General features: G+C 38.2%; 1 protein-coding gene and 1 long non-coding RNA gene across 11 annotated transcripts in view; both read right to left on the reverse strand.

The window, feature by feature from the left end:
- LOC311078291 (splicing factor U2AF 35 kDa subunit-like) overlaps positions 1-19,934 on the reverse strand; it is a 40,851-nt gene extending 20,917 nt beyond the window's left edge. Inside the window, exons 1-5 of one of the 10 annotated variants that reach the window (XM_084107018.1) lie at positions 19,850-19,934; positions 19,340-19,427; positions 17,143-17,204; positions 16,508-16,888; positions 12,407-12,473 (exon numbers count right to left, since the gene is read on the reverse strand). In XM_084107018.1, coding sequence (XP_083963144.1) covers positions 12,407-12,461 — 55 coding nt within the window. In that variant the 5' untranslated portion in view covers positions 12,462-12,473; positions 16,508-16,888; positions 17,143-17,204; positions 19,340-19,427; positions 19,850-19,934. Of the gene's footprint in view, positions 1-4,353; positions 4,421-12,406; positions 12,474-16,507; positions 16,889-17,142; positions 17,205-19,339; positions 19,428-19,849 lie in introns of those variants that run through there. The other 9 variants (XM_084107017.1, XM_084107014.1, XM_084107013.1 and 6 more) reach the window with 9 other exon arrangements.
- Positions 19,935-21,134: 1,200 nt separating this feature from the next.
- On the reverse strand, positions 21,135-26,819 carry LOC311078294. Its single transcript, XR_014605118.1, has 2 exons — positions 24,403-26,819; positions 21,135-21,776 (listed from the first exon to the last, which is right to left on the reverse strand). It is a non-coding gene; the product is annotated as an uncharacterized lncRNA (long non-coding RNA).

Here is a 26,819-nt window from a genome sequence, read left to right on the forward strand (position 1 = left end):
GGCGTGGCTTAAATGCCCGTTTTACTTTCGTTTTCCATTTCTATATCTCAGTGACACAATTGTCAATCACAATTGTGACACAATACTCCAATAGATGAGTTTTGACAAAATGTCATTGTAAATGCTAAAATAATGATTTTATAAAGTCTAAATATGAATTATATAACAATATTAGGCAGCAGTATGATGAAATGACAGCAGGGGGCAGTAAAATACCACTTATTGGCTTAATATGACGTTATATCATTTTCACCTTTTTAACTGTTATAGAGGCAAATTTTGTCTGATCTGTCTGAAATTTTTCATGCTTATTAAGAGTAATTTCATGTTCTGACTTGTTTTTAAGAATATAGCATTCATTTAAAAGATATAGGCTTTTGGGACACTTGGTCAAAGCAATTTACCATAGGAAATATATGGTTTTCAAAGCTTTTTAACAGTTATAGCGCCACCTATAGTCCGATCTTCATGACATTTTGCATGCTTGTTAATGATGTTATGTTACATATGCTCACCAATTATTGTGAAGTTCTGAGTTTTCGTTTAGGATTTATAGGCTTTTGAGTGTTTTTTTGTCCCTCCTCTTTCCTAAATGACCCTGTTACAGCCAGGCAAATGCAAAAGTTCAACTTTTTTTTCGATAATTATTGATCTAGAGAGTCCAGAGAATTGTCCTAGACTGGTCTGGTTCCGATTGGGCGAAAAACCAGGGACTAGTTCGCAAAAGTAGGTTTTTAACATGTTCGCAAATATTTAATGAACGGTTTGATTGACAGCAATGGTTCTAGAGGCAAAGTTGTTCAGCATGAGGAGATCTATCAAATGATATGCATTTTCTGATGAAATTTGTAACACCACGTGATTACAGATCCTTAAAACTCGTTAGCGCCAACTAGTGTCCGATTTCTTTCAAAATTTTTACAGACCTCTATGGCCTTGAGCCAAACATGCCTACTGAGTTTCGTTCCGATCGGACTCCATTAACCTTGTCTAATAGGTGGTCAAACTTCATTGGCCGATGGCGGCCATGTTTTTTGAGATACGCCAATGTCCTCATAGACATACATGGCAGCTTGGACAAAGACACTGCATACCAAATTTCAAGTCATTCGGACAAAAAGTCCAGTGTTTATATGTTTCTTTCATGTTATAGCGCCACCATGTGGCCAATCGACGCGATTTTTTTAGTGTGACCCCAGACTGACCTCCTACACATGTGTATCTAGATTGGTGAAGGCAGCTAATTTACTTCTCGAGTTATAGCCATTTTAGTAAAACAGGCTCCTCCCACAACGTTAATTTTGCGTCTGCTAGCAACCGTGAATGGAAATTTCCACTTTTTTTTTCCGATAATTATTAATAATCAGACTCTAAAGAACATTTCTGCACTTGTTTGGTTCCGATCGGGCGAAAAACCACAGACTACTTTGCAAAAGTAGGTTTTTGACAAAATTCAAAATGGCGGAAAAATTTGCATACCGGAAATGAAATCGGAGATATACGTTTTGCCCGTCTTGAGCCAAGGATTACAGTGATATAAGACACTTGAGTCTACGACAAACCGTCTAGGAGTAATTAGCGATTTCGTACTTTTGCTTACTATAGCGCCACCTATTGGCCAATCGGGGTCATAATTTGATAACTTCTCCTCGATTTTTGTACTACCATCTGGCAAAGTTTCAAGTCTCCAGCACTTACGGTTTGGGCTGCACGATGCGTTTTACAGGAGAATAATAATAATAAAAATCAGGACAATTACAATAGGGTTTCAGCACTTCGTGCTTGAACCCCTAATTAAAGCTGCAAGCAGCATTTAGCGGGGTTCAAGCATTTAAGGACTTTAAGCACATACGCATTTAAGACATTAAGATTTATTTAGAAAGCTTTTATCCACTGAAATAATAGATGGAAAAGTCCATTTAGAGCCAATACAGGCAATTTACCATAGGGAATAAATGGTTTTCAAAGCTTTTTAACAGTTATAGCGCCACCTTTAGTCCGATCTCCATAGAATTTGGCATGCTTGTTAATGATGATATGTCACATATGCTCACCAATTTTTGTGAAGTTGTGAGTTTTCATTTGGGATTCATATGCTTTTTAGTGTATTTTGCCACGCCCCTTTTCTAAATTACCCTGTTACAGCCACCCATATGCAAAAGTTCAACTTTTTTTCGATAATTATTGATCTAGAGAGTCCAGATAATTGTCCTAGACTGGTCTGGTTCCGATTGGGCGAAAAACCAGGGACTAGTTCGCAAAAGTAGGTTTTTGACATATTTGTGAATATTTAATGAACGGTTTGATTGACAGCAGTGGTTCTTGAGGCAAAGTTGTTCAACATGAGGAGGTCTATCAAATGATATGCATTTTGTGACGAAATTTGTTACACCACGTGATTACAGAGCCTTAAAACTCGTTAGCGCCAACTAGTGGCCGATTTCTTTCAAAATTCTTACAGACCTCTAGGGCCTTGAGACGAACATGCCCACTGAGTTTCGTTCCGATCGGACTTCGTTAACCTTGTTTAATAGGTGCTCAAACCTCATTGGCCAATGGCGGCCATGTTTTTCGAGATACGCCAATATCCTTTTATACATACATGGCCCCTTGGGCCAAGACACTGCATACCAAATTTCAAGTCATTCGGAATAACGGTCAGGTGTCTATACGTTTTTTTTGTTTTATAGCGCCACCATGTGGCCAATCGACGCATTTTTTTTACTGTGACCTCAGATTGACCTCCTACATATGTGTACCAAGTTTGGTGAAGTTTACTAAATTACTACTTGAGTTATAGCCATTTTAGTAAAATAGGCTCCTCCCACAGCGTTAATTTTGCACCCCCTAGCGACCGTGAATGGAAATTTCCACTTTTTTTCAAATAATTATTAATTTTCAGACTCCAAAGAACATTTCTGCACTGGTTTGGTTCCGATCGGGCGAAAAATCACAGACTAATTTGCAAAAGTAGGTTTTTGACAAAATTAAAAATGGCGGAAAAATTTGCATACCGGAAATGAAATCGGAGATATATGTTTTGTCCGTCTTGACCCAAGGATTACAGAGATATAAGACACTTGAGTCTACGACAAACCGTCTAGGAGTTATTAGCGATTTCATAATTTTGCTTACTATAGCGCCACCTATTGGCCAATCGAGGTCATAATTTGATAACCTCTCCTCGATTTTTGTACTACCATCTGGCAAAGTCTCCAGCACTTACGGTTTGGGCTGCACGATGCGTTTTACGGCGGAAGAATAATAATAAAAATCAGGACAGTTACAATAGGGTTTCAGCACTTCGTGCTTGAACCCCTAATAAGAAGAGACGTTTTGGACAGTTATAGCGCCACCTATGGTCCGATCTGCATGAAACTCGGCATGCTTCTTCGCCATGCTATGACACATATGCTCATCGATTTTTGTGAAGTTTGGGGTTTTCCCTTAGGTTGTATAGGCTTTGGAGTGTTTTTTGTCCCGCCCCCTTACTAAATGACCCTGTTACAGCCAGGCAAATGCAAAAGTTCCACTTTTTTTCGATAATTATTGATCTAGAGACTCCAGAGAACTGTGCTAGACTGGTCTGGTCTGGTCTGGGCCAAAAACCAGGGACTAGTTCGCAAAAGTAGGTTTTGGACAAAATTGCCCATAACAATTTTTTATTGTTATGAATCTAGGACAAACTGTCTAGGAGTTATGAGCAATTTAGTAAATTTGGTCATTATAGCGCCACCTATGGGCCAATCTGGGTCATAATTTGATAACCTCTCCTCGATTTTTGTACTACCATCTGGCAAAGTTTCAAGTCTCCAGCACTTACGGTTTGGGCTGCACGATGCGTTTTATAGGAGAATAATAATAATAAAAACCAGCACAATTACAATAGGGTTTCAGCACTTCGTGCTTGAACCCTTAAAAATCAGGACAATTACAATAGGGTTTCAGCACTTCGTGCTTGAACCCATAATAATAATAGAGGTCAAAGCCATGTCTGTTCCCTTGATAAACAACTTTACATCTCATTATAAGTCTCGCTGTTATACATTACTCATATAATTCCCAAGCAAATGTTTTTAAGTGTGATGCATACTTGTGGAAATAAAGTGTCAGCAAAATCTAAATCCTGGAATTACTGTTCATTACACCTTCATTATCCCTCTAAACATATGGCCATGGTACAACAACTAAAGGATTTTAGAAGTATTTGTGAAAAGTGTATTTTCCAAAAATAGTTTCTGAAAAGGGATTAAATAATTGAACACTGTTACGGATGCGTTTGAAATGGTAAAGAAGTGGTAAAGAAATGTTCAATGCCGCAGACTCCTGCAATGGAGTGGGGGGACAACTTACAGTGTAAACCATCAGCAGATTGGGCAGAGTTTTGAGGGTTACGGTATATGTTCATGAGGACAATAGTCTGAAATACAAAATGTGCATTTTTGAAAAACAAACTCTAAGACTGTTTAGCATCCAGGTCTATAGACCACATGGGATATCAACATTATAAATTAGGCAATTAATGAAAACAAGTGAATTGGGAAGAGTGGGGTCAGCAGGACAGGTCAGAGATCCATCCAAAATGACAAGAGAACCTGTACGTAAAGGTCTCAGGCCTTTGTTGAAGCAGAAGACTATCTTCTGTAAACAATAATGTAAATATGTACAGCTTACTTAAAACATTTTAAACAAGGGCTCTAAATAAACTCATGCAGATCATTAAATAATTTCATAGTTATGTCCAAAACAAAAACATGACATCTGCTTTTTTCAAAGTACTGAGCCCTTTACTGGAGGGAAATAAAGATGAGTGGCACTGAGTAGTCTGCACTGAACTCATACTTACCTTAACATTAAATAAATAAAAAATTGCTCTGCTAGGTAGGAATCAAAACAAACCCAGCAACACTTATACCCATTTTCCATCAATATGTTGCTGGTTTTCATGCAATCTGGGAGCCTGTCACAAACTGGCCAAAAAAATCAAATGTGCCATAACGGGTCTTATGTGGCTAGGCATTCAGCAATTCTGTCCATAACTCCTACTCTTTTTCGATGGTTGCAAGCTCACTAATTTCTCTTGTATCTCTGTAGAACAACATATTGCAAGTAGAGCAGTGTTAATTTTGACAGCAAATTTGTATTTATTTGTAGTTTAAGTCTTCCGATTAAAATACCATTTAGTTTTAGTCATCTGAATTGTTTGTTTTAGACAACTAAATATAATACGATTTTAGTCGACTAAATCTACAGTAAATCTACTCTAATCTAACGGGTTTAGTTCAATTATAATGCATCAATTAATAAATTTCCAAACTCATAATATACTCCTGGAGAAAACATTATTAACCTGGTAATATGAATGATATTAAGGATTGAACATGCAATACAGACACAGATTTAACTGCTGTGACATATAACATGTCTTTATTTATCTTAAATTAAATAAAACCACTTCTCATTAAGAAACAAGAACGTGGTCTTTTCAATTAATGATATAGGCCTATGCATTTTTTTTCTTAATCCTTATTAAAGATTTCAAAGTTATTCAGTCAAGAACATTGAGCGATTTTCTCTTTTTCGTTTGTTGTTTAATTAACATTAATGACGGACAACAGGTTATTAGGCTGCTGTCACTTTAAGGCTGAATACACTAAAGACATAACCGACTGTGTTTACAAAACTGACATTGACATAATTTTGTGTGTATTTATTTGTTCAAGAGCAGAAAGACTCGAAAGAGAGCTTGTGCGCTGATGTCTGAAAGGCGGCTTTCTGTGTGCGCATAGAAAACCGGAATGAGCTCTCTTGCTGGTGCACTTTTTGAGAGCAATATTAAGAGCTCCAACACATTTTCAGTGACAAAATTTAACAGAGTAAAACATATTTTGATTGATTTGTACCTGGACTCAAACCTCTCTTTAGTTGTGATATAGTGTCTCAGTCAACATTAATACATTTACACTGTTGTAAATTATTATTATTATTATTATTATCCAAATCATACAGGGTTTTTCCTGCATAGAGAATTACAAGGTGGCCACCCCCGTCAAATTTCATGCCGCCTCCGGCTCTCGACAAAACTCGGACAGACAGTCACATGCTCAGATACACTTTTTCCACCGTGATGGTTCTGTTGCGGGTTCCCGGCCTGTGTCCATTCTCAAACCGTATATAGTCTAACCAATAGAGCTGCGCGGATCATCATAATCCGCAGGTCGGGCGGGCCAAGAAATAAAAACATAACATTCCAATTAATCGAGGGTGGATGACAGATAAATCATTATAATGTGTTGAGTTCAATAAAGACACGGAACTCTCATCACGGTAAAACGCAATGAACGTGCGTCACTCTTTTAATTTCGTTTTCAACAACGTAATTCTCTTCAGGGAAACCCAATCAAGGAAAACTTAAGGCTCAACATTAACGCCTGTCACGCATAAACGCGTGTTTTTTTTTGTTTTTTTTTAAAGGGATACTTCAGGATATAGCATTAAGCTTTGTATTAGTAGAAAACCTGTAGTATTTTCAAATTACCGTGCTTTCCACCCTCATATCCCCCTGAGAGGAGAGATTTATGTATTTTTTGTCTGGAAAAAATCCTCCGATGACGCAAAAATCGTCATTTTGCGTCATCGGAGGATTTTCTGGCCAGAGGCTAAAGACTACAGCCAGTAGTAGGGGCTGTTCCGCATGTTTTCAACCCGCCCATAGAGGGTGGGATCTCACTCACAGAATGTACACACAGTCAGCCTTCTTTCTTTGGAAGCTAAGCTAGCAGGCTCTTGTTCTGTGGAGAAAGCTGAGTAGTAGGAGAAAGCTGAGTAGGCTAGTAGGAAAAAGCTGAGTAGTAGGGGTTACCATCCTCCTTTTCCCGGACTTGTCCGGCGGGCGAGATCGTTCAAAATGTCCGGGATTCGGCTTTTGCTTTCTGCGGTCGCCAAGCTCCACCCACAAAGGTGCCAAGCTCCACCCACAAAAAATACTGTGGGAAACACAGTAAGCTATATGATGGTCTACAAAAAATAATAATTTAATTATCTTTCTATTAAAATAGATGATCAGGATTCACCTCCGCCTTGTTTTGAGCCAGGAAAAACCCTGTAATAGTTTGGATTAGACAGATAAGACTATGGCAGGGCTGCCACAGTCTAGGTAATGGGAAATACTGTATCCTATATGCTTGCCCATGATAAGTCCTATACTTCTTCTGAACTATAAAAGGATATCCGGAAATAATATGTTTGTTGGATTGTTTAGGAAATTGTTGTACATTCACATTTAGGATCACTGTACGTGCATCTTTACTACTGAGACCCCTGGTTCCAGATAAGAAAGCTTTAGGCCCCATCCACACTACTGCGTTTTAGTTTAGAAACGGAGAATTAAAACGAATACGATCTCCGTCCACACCAGCGTTTTAGCTGCGTATTAGAATTGATCTCCGTCCACATTAAAACGACTGAAAACGCGGATCACGTGACCATTCACCAACACTGGGCATGCGCGTGCCGGTGTAAACCTAGAGACTTTCAAACATCAAAATATCATTTATTAATATGTATTTGTGTCAAAATGACATATAAACATCTTTACCTATTCTATTTTGCCTGGAAACGCTTCCAACACGCTTGCGTGTCGCATGAAAAATAGGCGTCGGTTCTAGCATGCACGCGTTTTCCGCGCGAGCCGCGCCTGATCCTCTCCAGCGGGTGGAGTTTACTGGTACTGAATATTACCTGTGTATACTCCATGACTGATGACACCCAATCATAGAGCCGAGCGTGAGCCTCTGCGTCATCGTTTCTTGGGCGATTAGGGCCGGGACTTATGACTGTTCAAAGCTAGCCAACGACGGGCCCTTTCCAACGAGCTCTCACACAAGGTTCGGGGTGGTCTGGGTCAGGAGTTACGGCTGTTCAAAGTCGGGGGTCGCGCTCCCGAGGCCCGTGACGACACGTTTCGATCAAGAGCCTGGAGAGGACCTTACCATCAAAATTTGAGCGCGCAACGACTTTCCGTTTTCGAGTTATGAGTGAATTTGTATTCGGGGGCGTGGCTTAAATGCCCGTTTTACTTTCGTTTTCCATTTCTATATCTCAGTGACACAATTGTCAATCACAATTGTGACACAATACTCCAATAGATGAGTTTTGACAAAATGTCATTGTAAATGCTAAAATAATGATTTTATAAAGTCTAAATATGAATTATATAACAATATTAGGCAGCAGTATGATGAAATGACAGCAGGGGGCAGTAAAATACCACTTATTGGCTTAATATGACGTTATATCATTTTCACCTTTTTAACTGTTATAGAGGCAAATTTTGTCTGATCTGTCTGAAATTTTTCATGCTTATTAAGAGTAATTTCATGTTCTGACTTGTTTTTAAGAATATAGCATTCATTTAAAAGATATAGGCTTTTGGGACACTTGGTCAAAGCAATTTACCATAGGAAATATATGGTTTTCAAAGCTTTTTAACAGTTATAGCGCCACCTATAGTCCGATCTTCATGACATTTTGCATGCTTGTTAATGATGTTATGTTACATATGCTCACCAATTATTGTGAAGTTCTGAGTTTTCGTTTAGGATTTATAGGCTTTTGAGTGTTTTTTTGTCCCTCCTCTTTCCTAAATGACCCTGTTACAGCCAGGCAAATGCAAAAGTTCAACTTTTTTTTCGATAATTATTGATCTAGAGAGTCCAGAGAATTGTCCTAGACTGGTCTGGTTCCGATTGGGCGAAAAACCAGGGACTAGTTCGCAAAAGTAGGTTTTTAACATGTTCGCAAATATTTAATGAACGGTTTGATTGACAGCAATGGTTCTAGAGGCAAAGTTGTTCAGCATGAGGAGATCTATCAAATGATATGCATTTTCTGATGAAATTTGTAACACCACGTGATTACAGATCCTTAAAACTCGTTAGCGCCAACTAGTGTCCGATTTCTTTCAAAATTTTTACAGACCTCTATGGCCTTGAGCCAAACATGCCTACTGAGTTTCGTTCCGATCGGACTCCATTAACCTTGTCTAATAGGTGGTCAAACTTCATTGGCCGATGGCGGCCATGTTTTTTGAGATACGCCAATGTCCTCATAGACATACATGGCAGCTTGGACAAAGACACTGCATACCAAATTTCAAGTCATTCGGACAAAAAGTCCAGTGTTTATATGTTTCTTTCATGTTATAGCGCCACCATGTGGCCAATCGACGCGATTTTTTTAGTGTGACCCCAGACTGACCTCCTACACATGTGTATCTAGATTGGTGAAGGCAGCTAATTTACTTCTCGAGTTATAGCCATTTTAGTAAAACAGGCTCCTCCCACAACGTTAATTTTGCGTCTGCTAGCAACCGTGAATGGAAATTTCCACTTTTTTTTTCCGATAATTATTAATAATCAGACTCTAAAGAACATTTCTGCACTTGTTTGGTTCCGATCGGGCGAAAAACCACAGACTACTTTGCAAAAGTAGGTTTTTGACAAAATTCAAAATGGCGGAAAAATTTGCATACCGGAAATGAAATCGGAGATATACGTTTTGCCCGTCTTGAGCCAAGGATTACAGTGATATAAGACACTTGAGTCTACGACAAACCGTCTAGGAGTAATTAGCGATTTCGTACTTTTGCTTACTATAGCGCCACCTATTGGCCAATCGGGGTCATAATTTGATAACTTCTCCTCGATTTTTGTACTACCATCTGGCAAAGTTTCAAGTCTCCAGCACTTACGGTTTGGGCTGCACGATGCGTTTTACAGGAGAATAATAATAATAAAAATCAGGACAATTACAATAGGGTTTCAGCACTTCGTGCTTGAACCCCTAATTAAAGCTGCAAGCAGCATTTAGCGGGGTTCAAGCATTTAAGGACTTTAAGCACATACGCATTTAAGACATTAAGATTTATTTAGAAAGCTTTTATCCACTGAAATAATAGATGGAAAAGTCCATTTAGAGCCAATACAGGCAATTTACCATAGGGAATAAATGGTTTTCAAAGCTTTTTAACAGTTATAGCGCCACCTTTAGTCCGATCTCCATAGAATTTGGCATGCTTGTTAATGATGATATGTCACATATGCTCACCAATTTTTGTGAAGTTGTGAGTTTTCATTTGGGATTCATATGCTTTTTAGTGTATTTTGCCACGCCCCTTTTCTAAATTACCCTGTTACAGCCACCCATATGCAAAAGTTCAACTTTTTTTCGATAATTATTGATCTAGAGAGTCCAGATAATTGTCCTAGACTGGTCTGGTTCCGATTGGGCGAAAAACCAGGGACTAGTTCGCAAAAGTAGGTTTTTGACATATTTGTGAATATTTAATGAACGGTTTGATTGACAGCAGTGGTTCTTGAGGCAAAGTTGTTCAACATGAGGAGGTCTATCAAATGATATGCATTTTGTGACGAAATTTGTTACACCACGTGATTACAGAGCCTTAAAACTCGTTAGCGCCAACTAGTGGCCGATTTCTTTCAAAATTCTTACAGACCTCTAGGGCCTTGAGACGAACATGCCCACTGAGTTTCGTTCCGATCGGACTTCGTTAACCTTGTTTAATAGGTGCTCAAACCTCATTGGCCAATGGCGGCCATGTTTTTCGAGATACGCCAATATCCTTTTATACATACATGGCCCCTTGGGCCAAGACACTGCATACCAAATTTCAAGTCATTCGGAATAACGGTCAGGTGTCTATACGTTTTTTTTGTTTTATAGCGCCACCATGTGGCCAATCGACGCATTTTTTTTACTGTGACCTCAGATTGACCTCCTACATATGTGTACCAAGTTTGGTGAAGTTTACTAAATTACTACTTGAGTTATAGCCATTTTAGTAAAATAGGCTCCTCCCACAGCGTTAATTTTGCACCCCCTAGCGACCGTGAATGGAAATTTCCACTTTTTTTCAAATAATTATTAATTTTCAGACTCCAAAGAACATTTCTGCACTGGTTTGGTTCCGATCGGGCGAAAAATCACAGACTAATTTGCAAAAGTAGGTTTTTGACAAAATTAAAAATGGCGGAAAAATTTGCATACCGGAAATGAAATCGGAGATATATGTTTTGTCCGTCTTGACCCAAGGATTACAGAGATATAAGACACTTGAGTCTACGACAAACCGTCTAGGAGTTATTAGCGATTTCATAATTTTGCTTACTATAGCGCCACCTATTGGCCAATCGAGGTCATAATTTGATAACCTCTCCTCGATTTTTGTACTACCATCTGGCAAAGTCTCCAGCACTTACGGTTTGGGCTGCACGATGCGTTTTACGGCGGAAGAATAATAATAAAAATCAGGACAGTTACAATAGGGTTTCAGCACTTCGTGCTTGAACCCCTAATAAGAAGAGACGTTTTGGACAGTTATAGCGCCACCTATGGTCCGATCTGCATGAAACTCGGCATGCTTCTTCGCCATGCTATGACACATATGCTCATCGATTTTTGTGAAGTTTGGGGTTTTCCCTTAGGTTGTATAGGCTTTGGAGTGTTTTTTGTCCCGCCCCCTTACTAAATGACCCTGTTACAGCCAGGCAAATGCAAAAGTTCCACTTTTTTTCGATAATTATTGATCTAGAGACTCCAGAGAACTGTGCTAGACTGGTCTGGTCTGGTCTGGGCCAAAAACCAGGGACTAGTTCGCAAAAGTAGGTTTTGGACAAAATTGCCCATAACAATTTTTTATTGTTATGAATCTAGGACAAACTGTCTAGGAGTTATGAGCAATTTAGTAAATTTGGTCATTATAGCGCCACCTATGGGCCAATCTGGGTCATAATTTGATAACCTCTCCTCGATTTTTGTACTACCATCTGGCAAAGTTTCAAGTCTCCAGCACTTACGGTTTGGGCTGCACGATGCGTTTTATAGGAGAATAATAATAATAAAAACCAGCACAATTACAATAGGGTTTCAGCACTTCGTGCTTGAACCCTTAAAAATCAGGACAATTACAATAGGGTTTCAGCACTTCGTGCTTGAACCCATAATAATAATAGAGGTCAAAGCCATGTCTGTTCCCTTGATAAACAACTTTACATCTCATTATAAGTCTCGCTGTTATACATTACTCATATAATTCCCAAGCAAATGTTTTTAAGTGTGATGCATACTTGTGGAAATAAAGTGTCAGCAAAATCTAAATCCTGGAATTACTGTTCATTACACCTTCATTATCCCTCTAAACATATGGCCATGGTACAACAACTAAAGGATTTTAGAAGTATTTGTGAAAAGTGTATTTTCCAAAAATAGTTTCTGAAAAGGGATTAAATAATTGAACACTGTTACGGATGCGTTTGAAATGGTAAAGAAGTGGTAAAGAAATGTTCAATGCCGCAGACTCCTGCAATGGAGTGGGGGGACAACTTACAGTGTAAACCATCAGCAGATTGGGCAGAGTTTTGAGGGTTACGGTATATGTTCATGAGGACAATAGTCTGAAATACAAAATGTGCATTTTTGAAAAACAAACTCTAAGACTGTTTAGCATCCAGGTCTATAGACCACATGGGATATCAACATTATAAATTAGGCAATTAATGAAAACAAGTGAATTGGGAAGAGTGGGGTCAGCAGGACAGGTCAGAGATCCATCCAAAATGACAAGAGAACCTGTACGTAAAGGTCTCAGGCCTTTGTTGAAGCAGAAGACTATCTTCTGTAAACAATAATGTAAATATGTACAGCTTACTTAAAACATTTTAAACAAGGGCTCTAAATAAACTCATGCAGATCATTAAATAATTTCATAGTTATGTCCAAAACAAAAACATGACATCTGCTTTTTTCAAAGTACTGAGCCCTTTACTGGAGGGAAATAAAGATGAGTGGCACTGAGTAGTCTGCACTGAACTCATACTTACCTTAACATTAAATAAATAAAAAATTGCTCTGCTAGGTAGGAATCAAAACAAACCCAGCAACACTTATACCCATTTTCCATCAATATGTTGCTGGTTTTCATGCAATCTGGGAGCCTGTCACAAACTGGCCAAAAAAATCAAATGTGCCATAACGGGTCTTATGTGGCTAGGCATTCAGCAATTCTGTCCATAACTCCTACTCTTTTTCGATGGTTGCAAGCTCACTAATTTCTCTTGTATCTCTGTAGAACAACATATTGCAAGTAGAGCAGTGTTAATTTTGACAGCAAATTTGTATTTATTTGTAGTTTAAGTCTTCCGATTAAAATACCATTTAGTTTTAGTCATCTGAATTGTTTGTTTTAGACAACTAAATATAATACGATTTTAGTCGACTAAATCTACAGTAAATCTACTCTAATCTAACGGGTTTAGTTCAATTATAATGCATCAATTAATAAATTTCCAAACTCATAATATACTCCTGGAGAAAACATTATTAACCTGGTAATATGAATGATATTAAGGATTGAACATGCAATACAGACACAGATTTAACTGCTGTGACATATAACATGTCTTTATTTATCTTAAATTAAATAAAACCACTTCTCATTAAGAAACAAGAACGTGGTCTTTTCAATTAATGATATAGGCCTATGCATTTTTTTTCTTAATCCTTATTAAAGATTTCAAAGTTATTCAGTCAAGAACATTGAGCGATTTTCTCTTTTTCGTTTGTTGTTTAATTAACATTAATGACGGACAACAGGTTATTAGGCTGCTGTCACTTTAAGGCTGAATACACTAAAGACATAACCGACTGTGTTTACAAAACTGACATTGACATAATTTTGTGTGTATTTATTTGTTCAAGAGCAGAAAGACTCGAAAGAGAGCTTGTGCGCTGATGTCTGAAAGGCGGCTTTCTGTGTGCGCATAGAAAACCGGAATGAGCTCTCTTGCTGGTGCACTTTTTGAGAGCAATATTAAGAGCTCCAACACATTTTCAGTGACAAAATTTAACAGAGTAAAACATATTTTGATTGATTTGTACCTGGACTCAAACCTCTCTTTAGTTGTGATATAGTGTCTCAGTCAACATTAATACATTTACACTGTTGTAAATTATTATTATTATTATTATTATCCAAATCATACAGGGTTTTTCCTGCATAGAGAATTACAAGGTGGCCACCCCCGTCAAATTTCATGCCGCCTCCGGCTCTCGACAAAACTCGGACAGACAGTCACATGCTCAGATACACTTTTTCCACCGTGATGGTTCTGTTGCGGGTTCCCGGCCTGTGTCCATTCTCAAACCGTATATAGTCTAACCAATAGAGCTGCGCGGATCATCATAATCCGCAGGTCGGGCGGGCCAAGAAATAAAAACATAACATTCCAATTAATCGAGGGTGGATGACAGATAAATCATTATAATGTGTTGAGTTCAATAAAGACACGGAACTCTCATCACGGTAAAACGCAATGAACGTGCGTCACTCTTTTAATTTCGTTTTCAACAACGTAATTCTCTTCAGGGAAACCCAATCAAGGAAAACTTAAGGCTCAACATTAACGCCTGTCACGCATAAACGCGTGTTTTTTTTTGTTTTTTTTTAAAGGGATACTTCAGGATATAGCATTAAGCTTTGTATTAGTAGAAAACCTGTAGTATTTTCAAATTACCGTGCTTTCCACCCTCATATCCCCCTGAGAGGAGAGATTTATGTATTTTTTGTCTGGAAAAAATCCTCCGATGACGCAAAAATCGTCATTTTGCGTCATCGGAGGATTTTCTGGCCAGAGGCTAAAGACTACAGCCAGTAGTAGGGGCTGTTCCGCATGTTTTCAACCCGCCCATAGAGGGTGGGATCTCACTCACAGAATGTACACACAGTCAGCCTTCTTTCTTTGGAAGCTAAGCTAGCAGGCTCTTGTTCTGTGGAGAAAGCTGAGTAGTAGGAGAAAGCTGAGTAGGCTAGTAGGAAAAAGCTGAGTAGTAGGGGTTACCATCCTCCTTTTCCCGGACTTGTCCGGCGGGCGAGATCGTTCAAAATGTCCGGGATTCGGCTTTTGCTTTCTGCGGTCGCCATTCATTGTTTACACGCACACCTCTTGTTTCAATCTAACTGAATTCATTCCGATTGGTGAATCTGAATGTAGTGTTTACATGAACGCTAACGTTACCCCCAGACCCCCCTAGAGGTGCCAAGCTCCACCCACAAAAAATACTGTGGGAAACACAGTAAGCTATATGATGGTCTACAAAAAATAATAATTTAATTATCTTTCTATTAAAATAGATGATCAGGATTCACCTCCGCCTTGTTTTGAGCCAGGAAAAACCCTGTAATAGTTTGGATTAGACAGATAAGACTATGGCAGGGCTGCCACAGTCTAGGTAATGGGAAATACTGTATCCTATATGCTTGCCCATGATAAGTCCTATACTTCTTCTGAACTATAAAAGGATATCCGGAAATAATATGTTTGTTGGATTGTTTAGGAAATTGTTGTACATTCACATTTAGGATCACTGTACGTGCATCTTTACTACTGAGACCCCTGGTTCCAGATAAGAAAGCTTTAGGCCCCATCCACACTACTGCGTTTTAGTTTAGAAACGGAGAATTAAAACGAATACGATCTCCGTCCACACCAGCGTTTTAGCTGCGTATTAGAATTGATCTCCGTCCACATTAAAACGACTGAAAACGCGGATCACGTGACCATTCACCAACACTGGGCATGCGCGTGCCGGTGTAAACCTAGAGACTTTCAAACATCAAAATATCATTTATTAATATGTATTTGTGTCAAAATGACATATAAACATCTTTACCTATTCTATTTTGCCTGGAAACGCTTCCAACACGCTTGCGTGTCGCATGAAAAATAGGCGTCGGTTCTAGCATGCACGCGTTTTCCGCGCGAGCCGCGCCTGATCCTCTCCAGCGGGTGGAGTTTACTGGTACTGAATATTACCTGTGTATACTCCATGACTGATGACACCCAATCATAGAGCCGAGCGTGAGCCTCTGCGTCATCGTTTCTAAAGTCCTCCATTTAGACCCGTTTTCACTAAAGCGCCCTCCGGAGATTCAAAACGCAAAACGGGGTCGGCAGCGTTTCTAAACTTCTCTGTTTTAGGTCTTTGTTTTTGCTGTTTTAGTCTGGACGGGAGGTGCAAACGTAGCAAAAGGTCTCCGTTTCTAAACGAAAACGCAGTACTGTGGATGGGGCCTTAAAGGATGGTGCAATAACAGTTTTTCCAAACCAGAACTGCTTTTTCTTTGGAGGGAAAACGTGCAAAACGGTTCAAGAATGGGAATCATGTCAGGCCAGGAATCATGTCGGTGGAAAAGGTGCATCAAAAATTAAGGGACTTTTTACAAAACAGCAAATTCAAAACACATTTACTGTTTGATAGAAACAGCAACAGTTTTACTTATGTGTGTAATGTACTAATGTGCAGTAGTGGTCCAGAGTATCAGTGCTGAGGCTGCCTCTGCTAGAGTTTTACCTCAATTATCTGTGATTAAAATGGGGATTTCTTGGTTACCCCATAAGCTAGCACTATCTCATGGAAAAGTGGGACTTACAGCGAGAGGCGTCGGCCGTCTGTGCACTGTTTTGGGGGTTACGGTAGATGTTTTGAATCAAGATGGTCTGCAAAGGGAGAAATTAAAATGTATATAAATATTTTCCAATTGGCTATTTAAAAGAGAGCTGCAAATGCAAACGGCTGAGGCAGTTGTCTTTGTGCATCAAATAGACTGAAATTTGGAAGGGCCAATATTCAACTCAACAACCCCCCCCACGTAAAAAACACGTATTGGAGAGGAATTGCTCTGGCAAAAAAAGGCTGGTAAAAAGCAGACCATTTAGATGATAGTCATCTTATTAAGCCAAGATGCACTTTCTTCGGTGTGTCTCAGAAACTACAATGGATTTCCCAGCAGTCATAGATCAGATCTCAGGAGCTTTAAGACAAAACAGACTGAAACTATGAATGAATTATGAACTACAAATGACCCTGTACACCAAATGTCATGAATGTGTTACGTGACTGAAAGGCAGTCTGCAAAGTAATATTGATTACATGCAAGTTACATTGCAATGCAACACTATATCAAATATCAAAACAACATGTATGTAAAAGTGAAAATGCAAATACAGGGCTACTTTCAGTTAAACTGAACTTTGCGATGACAGTGTGAGCAGGGCCGTTTCTTACCATTTTCACACCCAAGGCAAGATCCCCATTGGTTTTTTCACTTTCAATAATGCAATAGTAGCCTATTTTTTTTTAATGAAACGTAAACATGTTATATTATGACACTTAAATTAGCCCAAGCATATATTAAATTATTGTTTTGTAATATTACTTGACATTTTAAGTAAGTTAAAAGGATAGGTCACCCAAAAATTAAAATTCTGTCATTAGTTCCTCACCATCATGTCGTTCCAAACTGGTAAGACTTTCGTTCATCTTCGGAACACAAATGAAGATGTTTTTGAAGAAATCTTTCTATCCATCCATAAACAGCTACCCAACTGACCCTTTGACGCTTTAAAAGTTCATAAAGAGAAGGTAAAACTAGGGCTGGGCGATAAAACGATAACGATATGTATCGCGATAGACCCGTAATCAATATCAATAAAAAATGTGTTCGATATTTTATTTTTTTCTTCGTTGGAAGAAACCAGGGGTTGCTAAGCAAGTTTGGTTGCATGAACAAAGGCGCTCACTTTCTGGTAACCTAGAAACGTAGGGGGTGACATGCTAACAGCTGGTCATGTAACAGTATCAAGTTTGGTTGCACCATATCGTTGTCTCGTGTTGGATTCTTCAGTAACAGAACCGCCGTGGAGTGATAAGTGGAAAATGGATTTTGGAAATTGGATTTTATAAGTCTGACCGTAGTCAGACCAATGTCGTCTGCAAATTATGCAAGACCGTCGTCGGTTTCTCTATGTTTATATTTAACGCTTTGTACTATTTTATTACACTTTATTAAGCATTTCTTACATATTCTTTAATTTTGCACCTTAATGTTAAGAGATACTTGTTAAGTGTTCATTGTGATTTTAGACTTATGTTTACATTTTAATTATTTGAGTGCTTTCCATGGTTGTGTTGACATTTCTGCCTCTATAACTGAGGGGATTATAATCAGAGGAAGGTTAAGTTTAAAATAAAAAAATGTTTAAGTGTAATATATTTGTCTCCTGGTCCTTATTTTAAATAGGTCATAAAAAAGATCAATAATTATTGATATCGACCGATATGAAACACTTATATCGTGATACAGTTTTCAGCCATATCGCCCAGCCCTAGGTAAAACTAATCCATATGAATCGAGCAGTTTAGTCCAAAATTTTCTGAAGATACATGATCGCTTTATATGATGAACATTGAATTTAAGCTTTTATTCACATATAAACATTCATCAACTCACACATCAGTTGTGGTAAACGGAACCTCAAGCATGTTCGCTTGACATACTAGAACCAATGAGGTTCATTCTTGTGTTAAACAGCACATTTGAGCTTTCTCAAGAGGTTTGTTCTTGCGCATCAAGGTTTGGTTGAGCTTCTGTTTATGTTTGCTGATCAATGTTTATATGTGAATAAAAGCCTAAATTAAATCTGTTCATCATAAAGCGATCATGTATCTTCAGAAAATTTTGGACTAAACTGCTCGATTCATATGGATTAGTTTTACCTAGGGCTGGGCGATATGGGCGATATCATTATATCGTGATATAATGTGATCGAGTCTCTTCAGTAAATTTGAACTTATCTCTTTAAATCGAGAAAATGATCTCTTTATGATCTTTTTGAAGCGTCAAAAGTTGCGGACGGACGGACAGAAAGCTCTCAGATTTGATACAAAAGATCTTCATTTGTGTTCCGAAGATGAATGAAAGTCTTGCGGGTTTGGAACGTCATGAGGGCGAGTAATTAATGACAGAATTTTAATTTTTCTGTGAAATATCCCTTTAAACTAACAAAAACCAAAATCACATACTAATGCCTTTTCGTTACACATATTTTTCCCTACCTTTCCCTATACAATTTTTTTTAAATAATATTTAAAAACATTTCTTTCTAATGCTAATATTCAGCTGCTTAAATCTACTTAGCACATGGTGAATATTTTGCTAAAATTAAAGTGGTTGAGGCACTCAAGCTGGTGGCCCCATGGTAATCGCCTAGTTCACCTGTGCTTAGAAATGGCCCTGAGAAAGTAATTTTAATGCATATTTATTGTAATGTAAATGTAACACATAAGCTCAATTATAAATGTATCACACACTAACATTCTACATCGGAAACAAATAAAGTGTTGTTTCACTTTTAACATAACTTAACTCATTTTACAGAGGTAGAAATAAAACATGAGTGTTAAGTTTGAGGTGTAAACATACCTGACTGAAAGTTGGTTTATTGTGCAATCTAGAGCACCGATCTCCATGACGACAAGCTCCAATTTTGAAATAAAATGAACAATTGACCCTAGAAATTCGAAAAAGGACGCAGACTGTTTTAAGACATTAAAACTATATGACACGTAGGCATACATGTATCAACATTTACATAAATTTGACACATGATCAGACACTGTCAGATTGTACCATTCTAAAACGGTAACAACGATAGAAAGACAAAGCCACAATATTGCATTTGAAACCCTACATAAATCAATTCTTCCATTCAACTCATGTTGTCTGTACATGATATGAATTTAAATAACACTTTATGAAATTGGCGCCAGTGCGATTCCACTGCGGAAGCTTTATATCTCACACACACACCAAAAAACATTGTTTTGTGTTCAGACCGGATGCAAGCACTCAGCAGACAGTTCATATAGGTGTATTAGATTACAAATCAATTAATACTGCACGGCTGAAACAAAATAAATCAATATAGCTTACTTGTCTTTTTCTGTACCAAAAATGGACGCAAGATACTCCGCCATCTTGAACGGCTACGAATCTGCGATCTACGTCATTATGACCTAACTTCCGGCTTCGCAAGCGCGCGCCAGAGCCATATCAAAGAGTTACTTCTATACTCTTTGGCCATATAGGCGGTGGGCCGGACCTCGAAATTACGAATTTAATACTTACCTCACAGCTGTCTACATTTTTTTTTGCTGAGGTCATGTAATAAAATCGTATAAGTACTATAGACATTGTTTCCAACTTTGTTGTATGCACATTTGACGCAAAATGTCCTTACAAACTCTTACTTTTTTAAACCGGCAAAGAAGCAGGAGTACTAATCATAACGTTAGAAAACCTCCCGTTTCCTTGACAACCAATGTAAATAATGAACACAGATTCTACAGCGGAGGCATATAATCTTTGTCAGTGACCAGGAAGCTGGGCCATATAGTGAAACTGACGCATAGCTTGTCTAACGGCAGATGAAGTAAAACCGTAAATCTCTGTAAAGTCCTAATCATAAATACAGTGCATGTTCACAATAACGGTTTAAATAAATAAAATAATACATGTTTTACCTCTGATATAAACATTTAGATTAAATATGCCATTCTCATTAATGGTGTTAAACACTTTAACTACATGAAATAATTACTGAGAAGTTACAACATTTTTATATTCAATAAATATAAATATTTGTTGTAGATGCAATGCTTTTGAACACTTCTCCTCTGGCATGCTGTTTTAATGTTTGAACTAATTGCTTATGATAATAGCAGATTGTCTGAGAAAATGGTTTCGTGCAAATAATGCACAACAAGGTCTATATGTTTCCATTAAAAATAGAAATCAATTAAAAATACTATTTGGCCAGTGGAAAAGATTGAGAAAAAAATTATCTGAAATGTATTTTACACTATTTGATTTATTCATTCAAAAACAAGGCAAGGATAGGCTACTAAATTATTTGTATTAATAAAATGAGAGCATATGAATAAAGCGGAGCGGTGTGACGCTTAAATATAAGTTAAAAAACTTAAACATACGTTTAATTTATATAAGTCTTACTAGTCAGCCCCAATTTTGGCAAGTGATGCATACATGACATACCCAAAATAAAAAGGTAGCTGCTCAGAAGTCATTCTGAATTGACACAACCAATATATATTTAAAAATCCAACCCTTGAGAGTTTACAATTCAAGACTCAAAATTAACCAGACTGTTATTAATATTGAGATAAATAAGCTCAAACATAGAAACGAAAACAACAAATATTAAGAATATATTTATTAAATGTATAAAATTTTTATGTGAATTTAGGATTGCAACTTATAACCACAACTAAAACATGGGGATTTTTTAAAGACAATCATCCCGCACATCCTATTCTATAATAAAATCAGCTAATCGAATATTCGAAAATCGTGACTCATCCCTAATTAATATAGTGTTATTGTGTAAGTGGATGACATGACAAGCAGCAAAAGGCAGTGCAATTTGTGTGTAAGTGGGGTCAAATGTTCATAGCAAATTTCAAAATAAACCAATGTAGCAGCATCATAGTGTAAACTACCAGTGTATTTGTGCAAGAGTCATTCAGCTGCCCTTAGGTTATTGGAGGGTGGGGGTGGAAGGAAGAGGCTCTCTATGATTCCCCTATAGAAAGTTAAGAGGATGGATTTTTGGGAGATGAGCCTTCCTCAACTGTGGGAGGAAGTGCAGAGGTTTTTGGACTTTCTTGGCCAGGTTCAGTTGTTGGTGTGGATAGATCAAGATGGGTCATCTGTGATGTGGATACTAAGCAACTCCGTGATCTTGACCTGCTCCATCATGCTGCTGTTGATGTGATGATTGTCAACGATCACCTCTGTAGTCATTTGGGTGTGGAGAGATATGATGTTGTCCTGTCCGTGTCTGTGAGTTAGATAAACAACTGAATTATATTCAGATAAATAAACACAGAAAGCGCACATTACTCATTTTAAATCACACTTTTCATCTTGACATTTGTATTAAGATGCTAACCATCTTAAACGAGCTTGCCAAGACTACTGCAGTTCTGACCACAAATAATTTTGTTAAATAACTCAAAAACAGCCATCTTTAACTAAAATATTTTTCCACCATACAGTATAGGCAGAGCCCGTCTACGGAGAGCCTGCCCACTCCCTATTAAGCCCTATTGTACCGAATTTTGGTTGTAGTACCACCAGAGATCCACTGGGGGCGCTCGCCATGAGTGCAAAATGAATGGGAGTCAATGGGGCTAGACGGCTAAATTTGTCTCTTTCACCCGATTGCCGTTGAGAAATCTCAGATCTGATTGTAGATTTTGCAAGTTCAACATGGGTTTTAGGTCGAAAGTTGAATGAACGAGTACTTATGTCGTTTTGATTTCTTACAGGTTGAGTTGTTGTTGCCCATAACACGCTAGCATTCTGCTAATGACGTCAGCATTCTGACGTCATTGACATTTTGAAAGACTTTTTAAAGCAAATAAGTGACTCTAAAAAATCTAACACCCAGCAATGTGTAATTTCTTTGCATCTCCTTTCGAATACAACATTCAAATTACTAAACAAAAAATTATATCCTGAGAAAAGTGGATTTTTATTGGTATAGCTCCATTGACCTCCATTCATTCTGCACTCGTCCTGTGAGCGCCCTCATATGGAATCAGAGTGGAACTGCAACCAGTTCAGAAGCCGGAAGTGTAGTGAGAGTGAAACTTCTCGCCATATTAGACATTCTCTGGTATAGGGAATGTGAAGGTGACGTCACGCCGTGTTGCATTATGCGTCCGCCGCCATATTGAGAGGATCGCACCCTATTCCGCTGTATGTGAATTCATGTGTTGGAGGCTGTGTTTAGATTTTCTGTTGAGATTTTTAGTAACGTCGATATGGTTGGTCAGTACTGCTCGATCAAGAACTGCCATAGCAGGTCACACGATCGTTCAGGGAGGAAAATGAACAACAGAATACGTTTTTTCCACTTTCCTTCCGTGAAAAAAACAACATGGGAAGCAGATGGAGGAGCTGACGAGAAGGCGCCGGATCGCGTGGGTTGCCGCAATAATGAGAACATTTTTTAATTTTAATAAACAAATACAAAATATTGTCTTCTAAAATTCCCATAAATATGGTTCTGCCATGTGAGGGTGAGACTGTGGTTCTTGGACAAAGTTGTCATAGTCTGCTGTGCTCTTACAAACATGTGTCCAAGTGTTGTGCAGTGATTGCTAAATCAACTGGTTTGTAAAAACGTTTGTTAAAAGTTGTACAAAGCTAGAGGTTTTGTATTGTATATTCCTTGATGACTTGTAGGATAGTTGATGAATTGTATTGATTTTGTGGTTCATGTTAGCAGACGATAAAGCCACATTGCATGAATCAAATAAATTATATTTTTGTTTTCAATTAACAATTTGCTTTGATATTCTGTACATCTTTTTACATGCCCTTTTAAAATGTTAGTGAATCAAGGTTTTGTATAACGTTAACTGCTTAATACATTAAGTGACTTTTATCTGTTTCTGTACTGATTGCATCCACAAAGACTCTTTTAAATAACGTTACACATAAACTGGGATGGGCAAAGATACATCAATCTATTTTGAAGGGATGTATAGCTCTTAAACTCCTGCAAAGTGTACGCACTCAATTCAAAAACAAGGTTAACGATGTCCAGATTTGTGAGCGGAGGTAACGTTAGTGCGTCTGGATCTGTAACGTTAATCCAGTCTTGGACTGCTAAATCATATGGATCAACGTTGTTTATCGCGGACAATTTGTCCGAATAACGTTTTTGGTAGTGGCATTTAGTTTCTCCCGATAGGGTCCCTTCTCTTTTTCTTTCAATTTCATTCGTTTTTCTTCAATTTTACCTCGTTGTAGCCAAACACACCCAACTATTACATGTCATAGCAACGGGCGGCGAAAAGGTAAACAGAGATCGTGCCTCCTAAGATGGCGGCCACGTCCCATAGTGCAACACTGCGTGACGTACCTTCACATTCCCTATACCTGTTCTGTTATGTAGGTGAAGCCCAACCACTATCAATCGTGACAATCAACCATAATTGTCTTAAATAACTCCATGACTACCACTATAAAGTTGATTTGAAATCATTTATTTGTTTGGTTTGCACTCTTTTTAGCTGATAATTAGTCTAGCTTACTTGTAGCCTAGGTAGCTTGCTGTAACCAACCTGGACATACCGTTTACCCCGTGATTCTCCCTTACTAGTCAGACTTATTTCCTGCTGTCTTCCCGTTTAAATATTTTTCCCGTAATTATCCCGTATTTGAATACTCTTTGCTTAGTTCATTGTGTATGTACCGAATGATTATTTTGGATTAGCCTAAGCAACATACCGTTAGACCTAACGTCAGCTTTACTGCTCCACTACCCACATTCTTTCGTGGCTAACGTTACTGTTTTCATCAAAAAAATATTTTATAGCTTGCAGTCTTAAATACAACTTATATGAAAAGCATTAAGATATAGGGGTGTATAATCATTGCAAAACAAATCTTACCTTGACGTTGTCTTGCCGAGACACACCGGTCTCTCCAGGGTGGGTTGATTTGGCTTCAGACTGACGCGACACCGGTTCAACGAATAACGTGATTGGCCAAATCAATTCAACAAGGTAACAACACGAGCGTTGATTGGATCTCACTCCGGTCAACGTTTGTGATCAGCTAGCGAAATTAAATCTATTTTTATACTTTAATGTGCAACAATTGGCGTTGGAAACAATCGGTAATCTTTTTGTGAATTATTCATACAGACAAATAAAAAAAATGAGCCAGACAGCTGCTGGGTAACTGTCAAATCAAAAACTAAGCGAGATAGACGGACTTGGCCCACTGCCTAATAGAGAGAAATGCTGAGTCCCAATTCGCCTACTTATACTACGACCTAAAAGTATGCACTTTTTTTGTGAGGAAAAAGTACATACTTTTGAGTGTGTAGCAAAAGAGTATGCACGTTCTGGGACATACTTCGATGACCTCATGCAACGTGAACTTGAACGTGGTTGCCTAGTTACGCACACCGCGACTGTTAACAAAACATTTTACATTTCATTCATTCATATCCAATATAATTTTATTTACTATTCCCATCTTTTTATCCTCATCGTTTTTTCCACAATACATTTACAATGTGTTCTACCAAACTGAGGAGTGAAGCAGGGCGTCGTCGTAGATCAACCAAACGCAGGTCGTGTGTAGTGATGTTACGCCTGACACCGACGCTCCGAAGCTTGCTTCAAACTCGAACGGTCCTTGCAATGAACCACTGCTTCGGAGCTTGTATCATTACGTCACTAGTCACGTGAAAATGACTTCTGAAGCAAACACACTGCTTCATTCTTGTAGTGAACCACCTGACTGCTTTGATTTGCCCAATCCAGTGTTGACAGGTTTGAAACCTGGCGGATGTATTTCTTATAAAAGTGAAGCCAAACCATGGCAACACCGTGGGTTGTAGTCGGTGTTTGGATTGGCGTTATTGTTGAGGAGAGTGGATTGAGTTTATTTCAGTGTTGTGCCAGCGAGAAAGAAAATAAAAATAAATAATATTTCTGAATAAAAACCATACCATTTAATGAACACTTTGTCTAAGCCTTCTGCATGTACCCAAAGCACAGCCTCTGACACATTTTTTTATTATTATTAATTAGAGAACATATGAACATTGTTACATAAAAACATGCATCAAAGACAGAAACTTCAAAAACCCTCTGCTACATTATACAAGTACAACACAAGCACATCCTTTTCAACATATAAAAATATCAGTCCCACCAGTTAACAAGTTATAGAGTACTGCTTCCCACAGCTAAACAAGATAAAGCTTTCACACATGATACTGCCCTGCTAAAAAAAAAAAAAAAAAAAAAAAAAAAAACTATAGAAACCATTATAGAAATTCTAATGGATTTAATGGTTTTCATGGGAATTTTATTGGTTGTAATGGGATTTATAGTGGTCTCTGTGGGTCTCTACTGATTTGGGTTCTATTGGTGGGGGCATTAAATCCTAATGGAATATATCCCAAATACACTACAAAAAATAATTCTTTAGTGGTTTAAATGGTAAAAGCCAATGGTTCCTACTGGTATTTTAATAGAAACCATTAGAATTTCTGTGATGGTTTCCAACTTTTTTTAAGCGGGTCTGATCTTCTGTCCTTGTCTAAAGAAATAATTACACATACACATCATGCTTAATGTTTTATTATCAAGGTGAACACATGAAATTCATCAGTATCTGTAAAATTCACCTACATAAATGAGTTTCACAGCACTAACACTGGTTCAGCTTTGATCGCCTCGGTAAACACGTCATAAACGGGGCGTTAACATATAAGCCTTTGCATTTTATGGTTGTCAGCTTTGTTGCATTACATTTACTTCACCAGGAGATGGTGCTGTAATTTCTATCTGAATGAAGCTTCGAGTAATGAACCATTTTCGACACAATTGTATCAGAAAGCAATAATGCTTTGAAACGCTTCATTTGGCCATCACTAGTCGTGTGTGAGGCGGCTGGAAACATTTGAATTCTTACACTTAAAAACTGAGGGCGCATCTCCGCTGCTGCATCCGACTGCCAGGTTTACATCACCACCATCACCACAAAGCTCCTCCCTCCCGCACGCAATGGGTTGTGGGCAATATTATTAGAGTGTGCATTGATCTGCACTTCGAATTCTAACCGGAAATAGTAGACCATCCGGGTATCTTGGGAATACCAGAGACAATTTATATGAGACATGCCACTTCCTCAATCCTCAATACAACTATATAAGGAAAACCCGTAACGGCAAAGATGGCGGTTGTATGCACATGTCCCGCCCCTCCCGCCGGAAAGCCAATCATCTGCTTTTAACAGTCAGCAGCTGACCACTAAGGAGCGAATGTACAGTGACGTGACATAACTGCCA

The sequence above is a fragment of the Abramis brama genome (assembly GCF_963993115.1).
Source record: "Abramis brama genome assembly, chromosome: 2".
Taxonomy (NCBI): Eukaryota; Metazoa; Chordata; class Actinopteri; order Cypriniformes; family Leuciscidae; genus Abramis; species Abramis brama.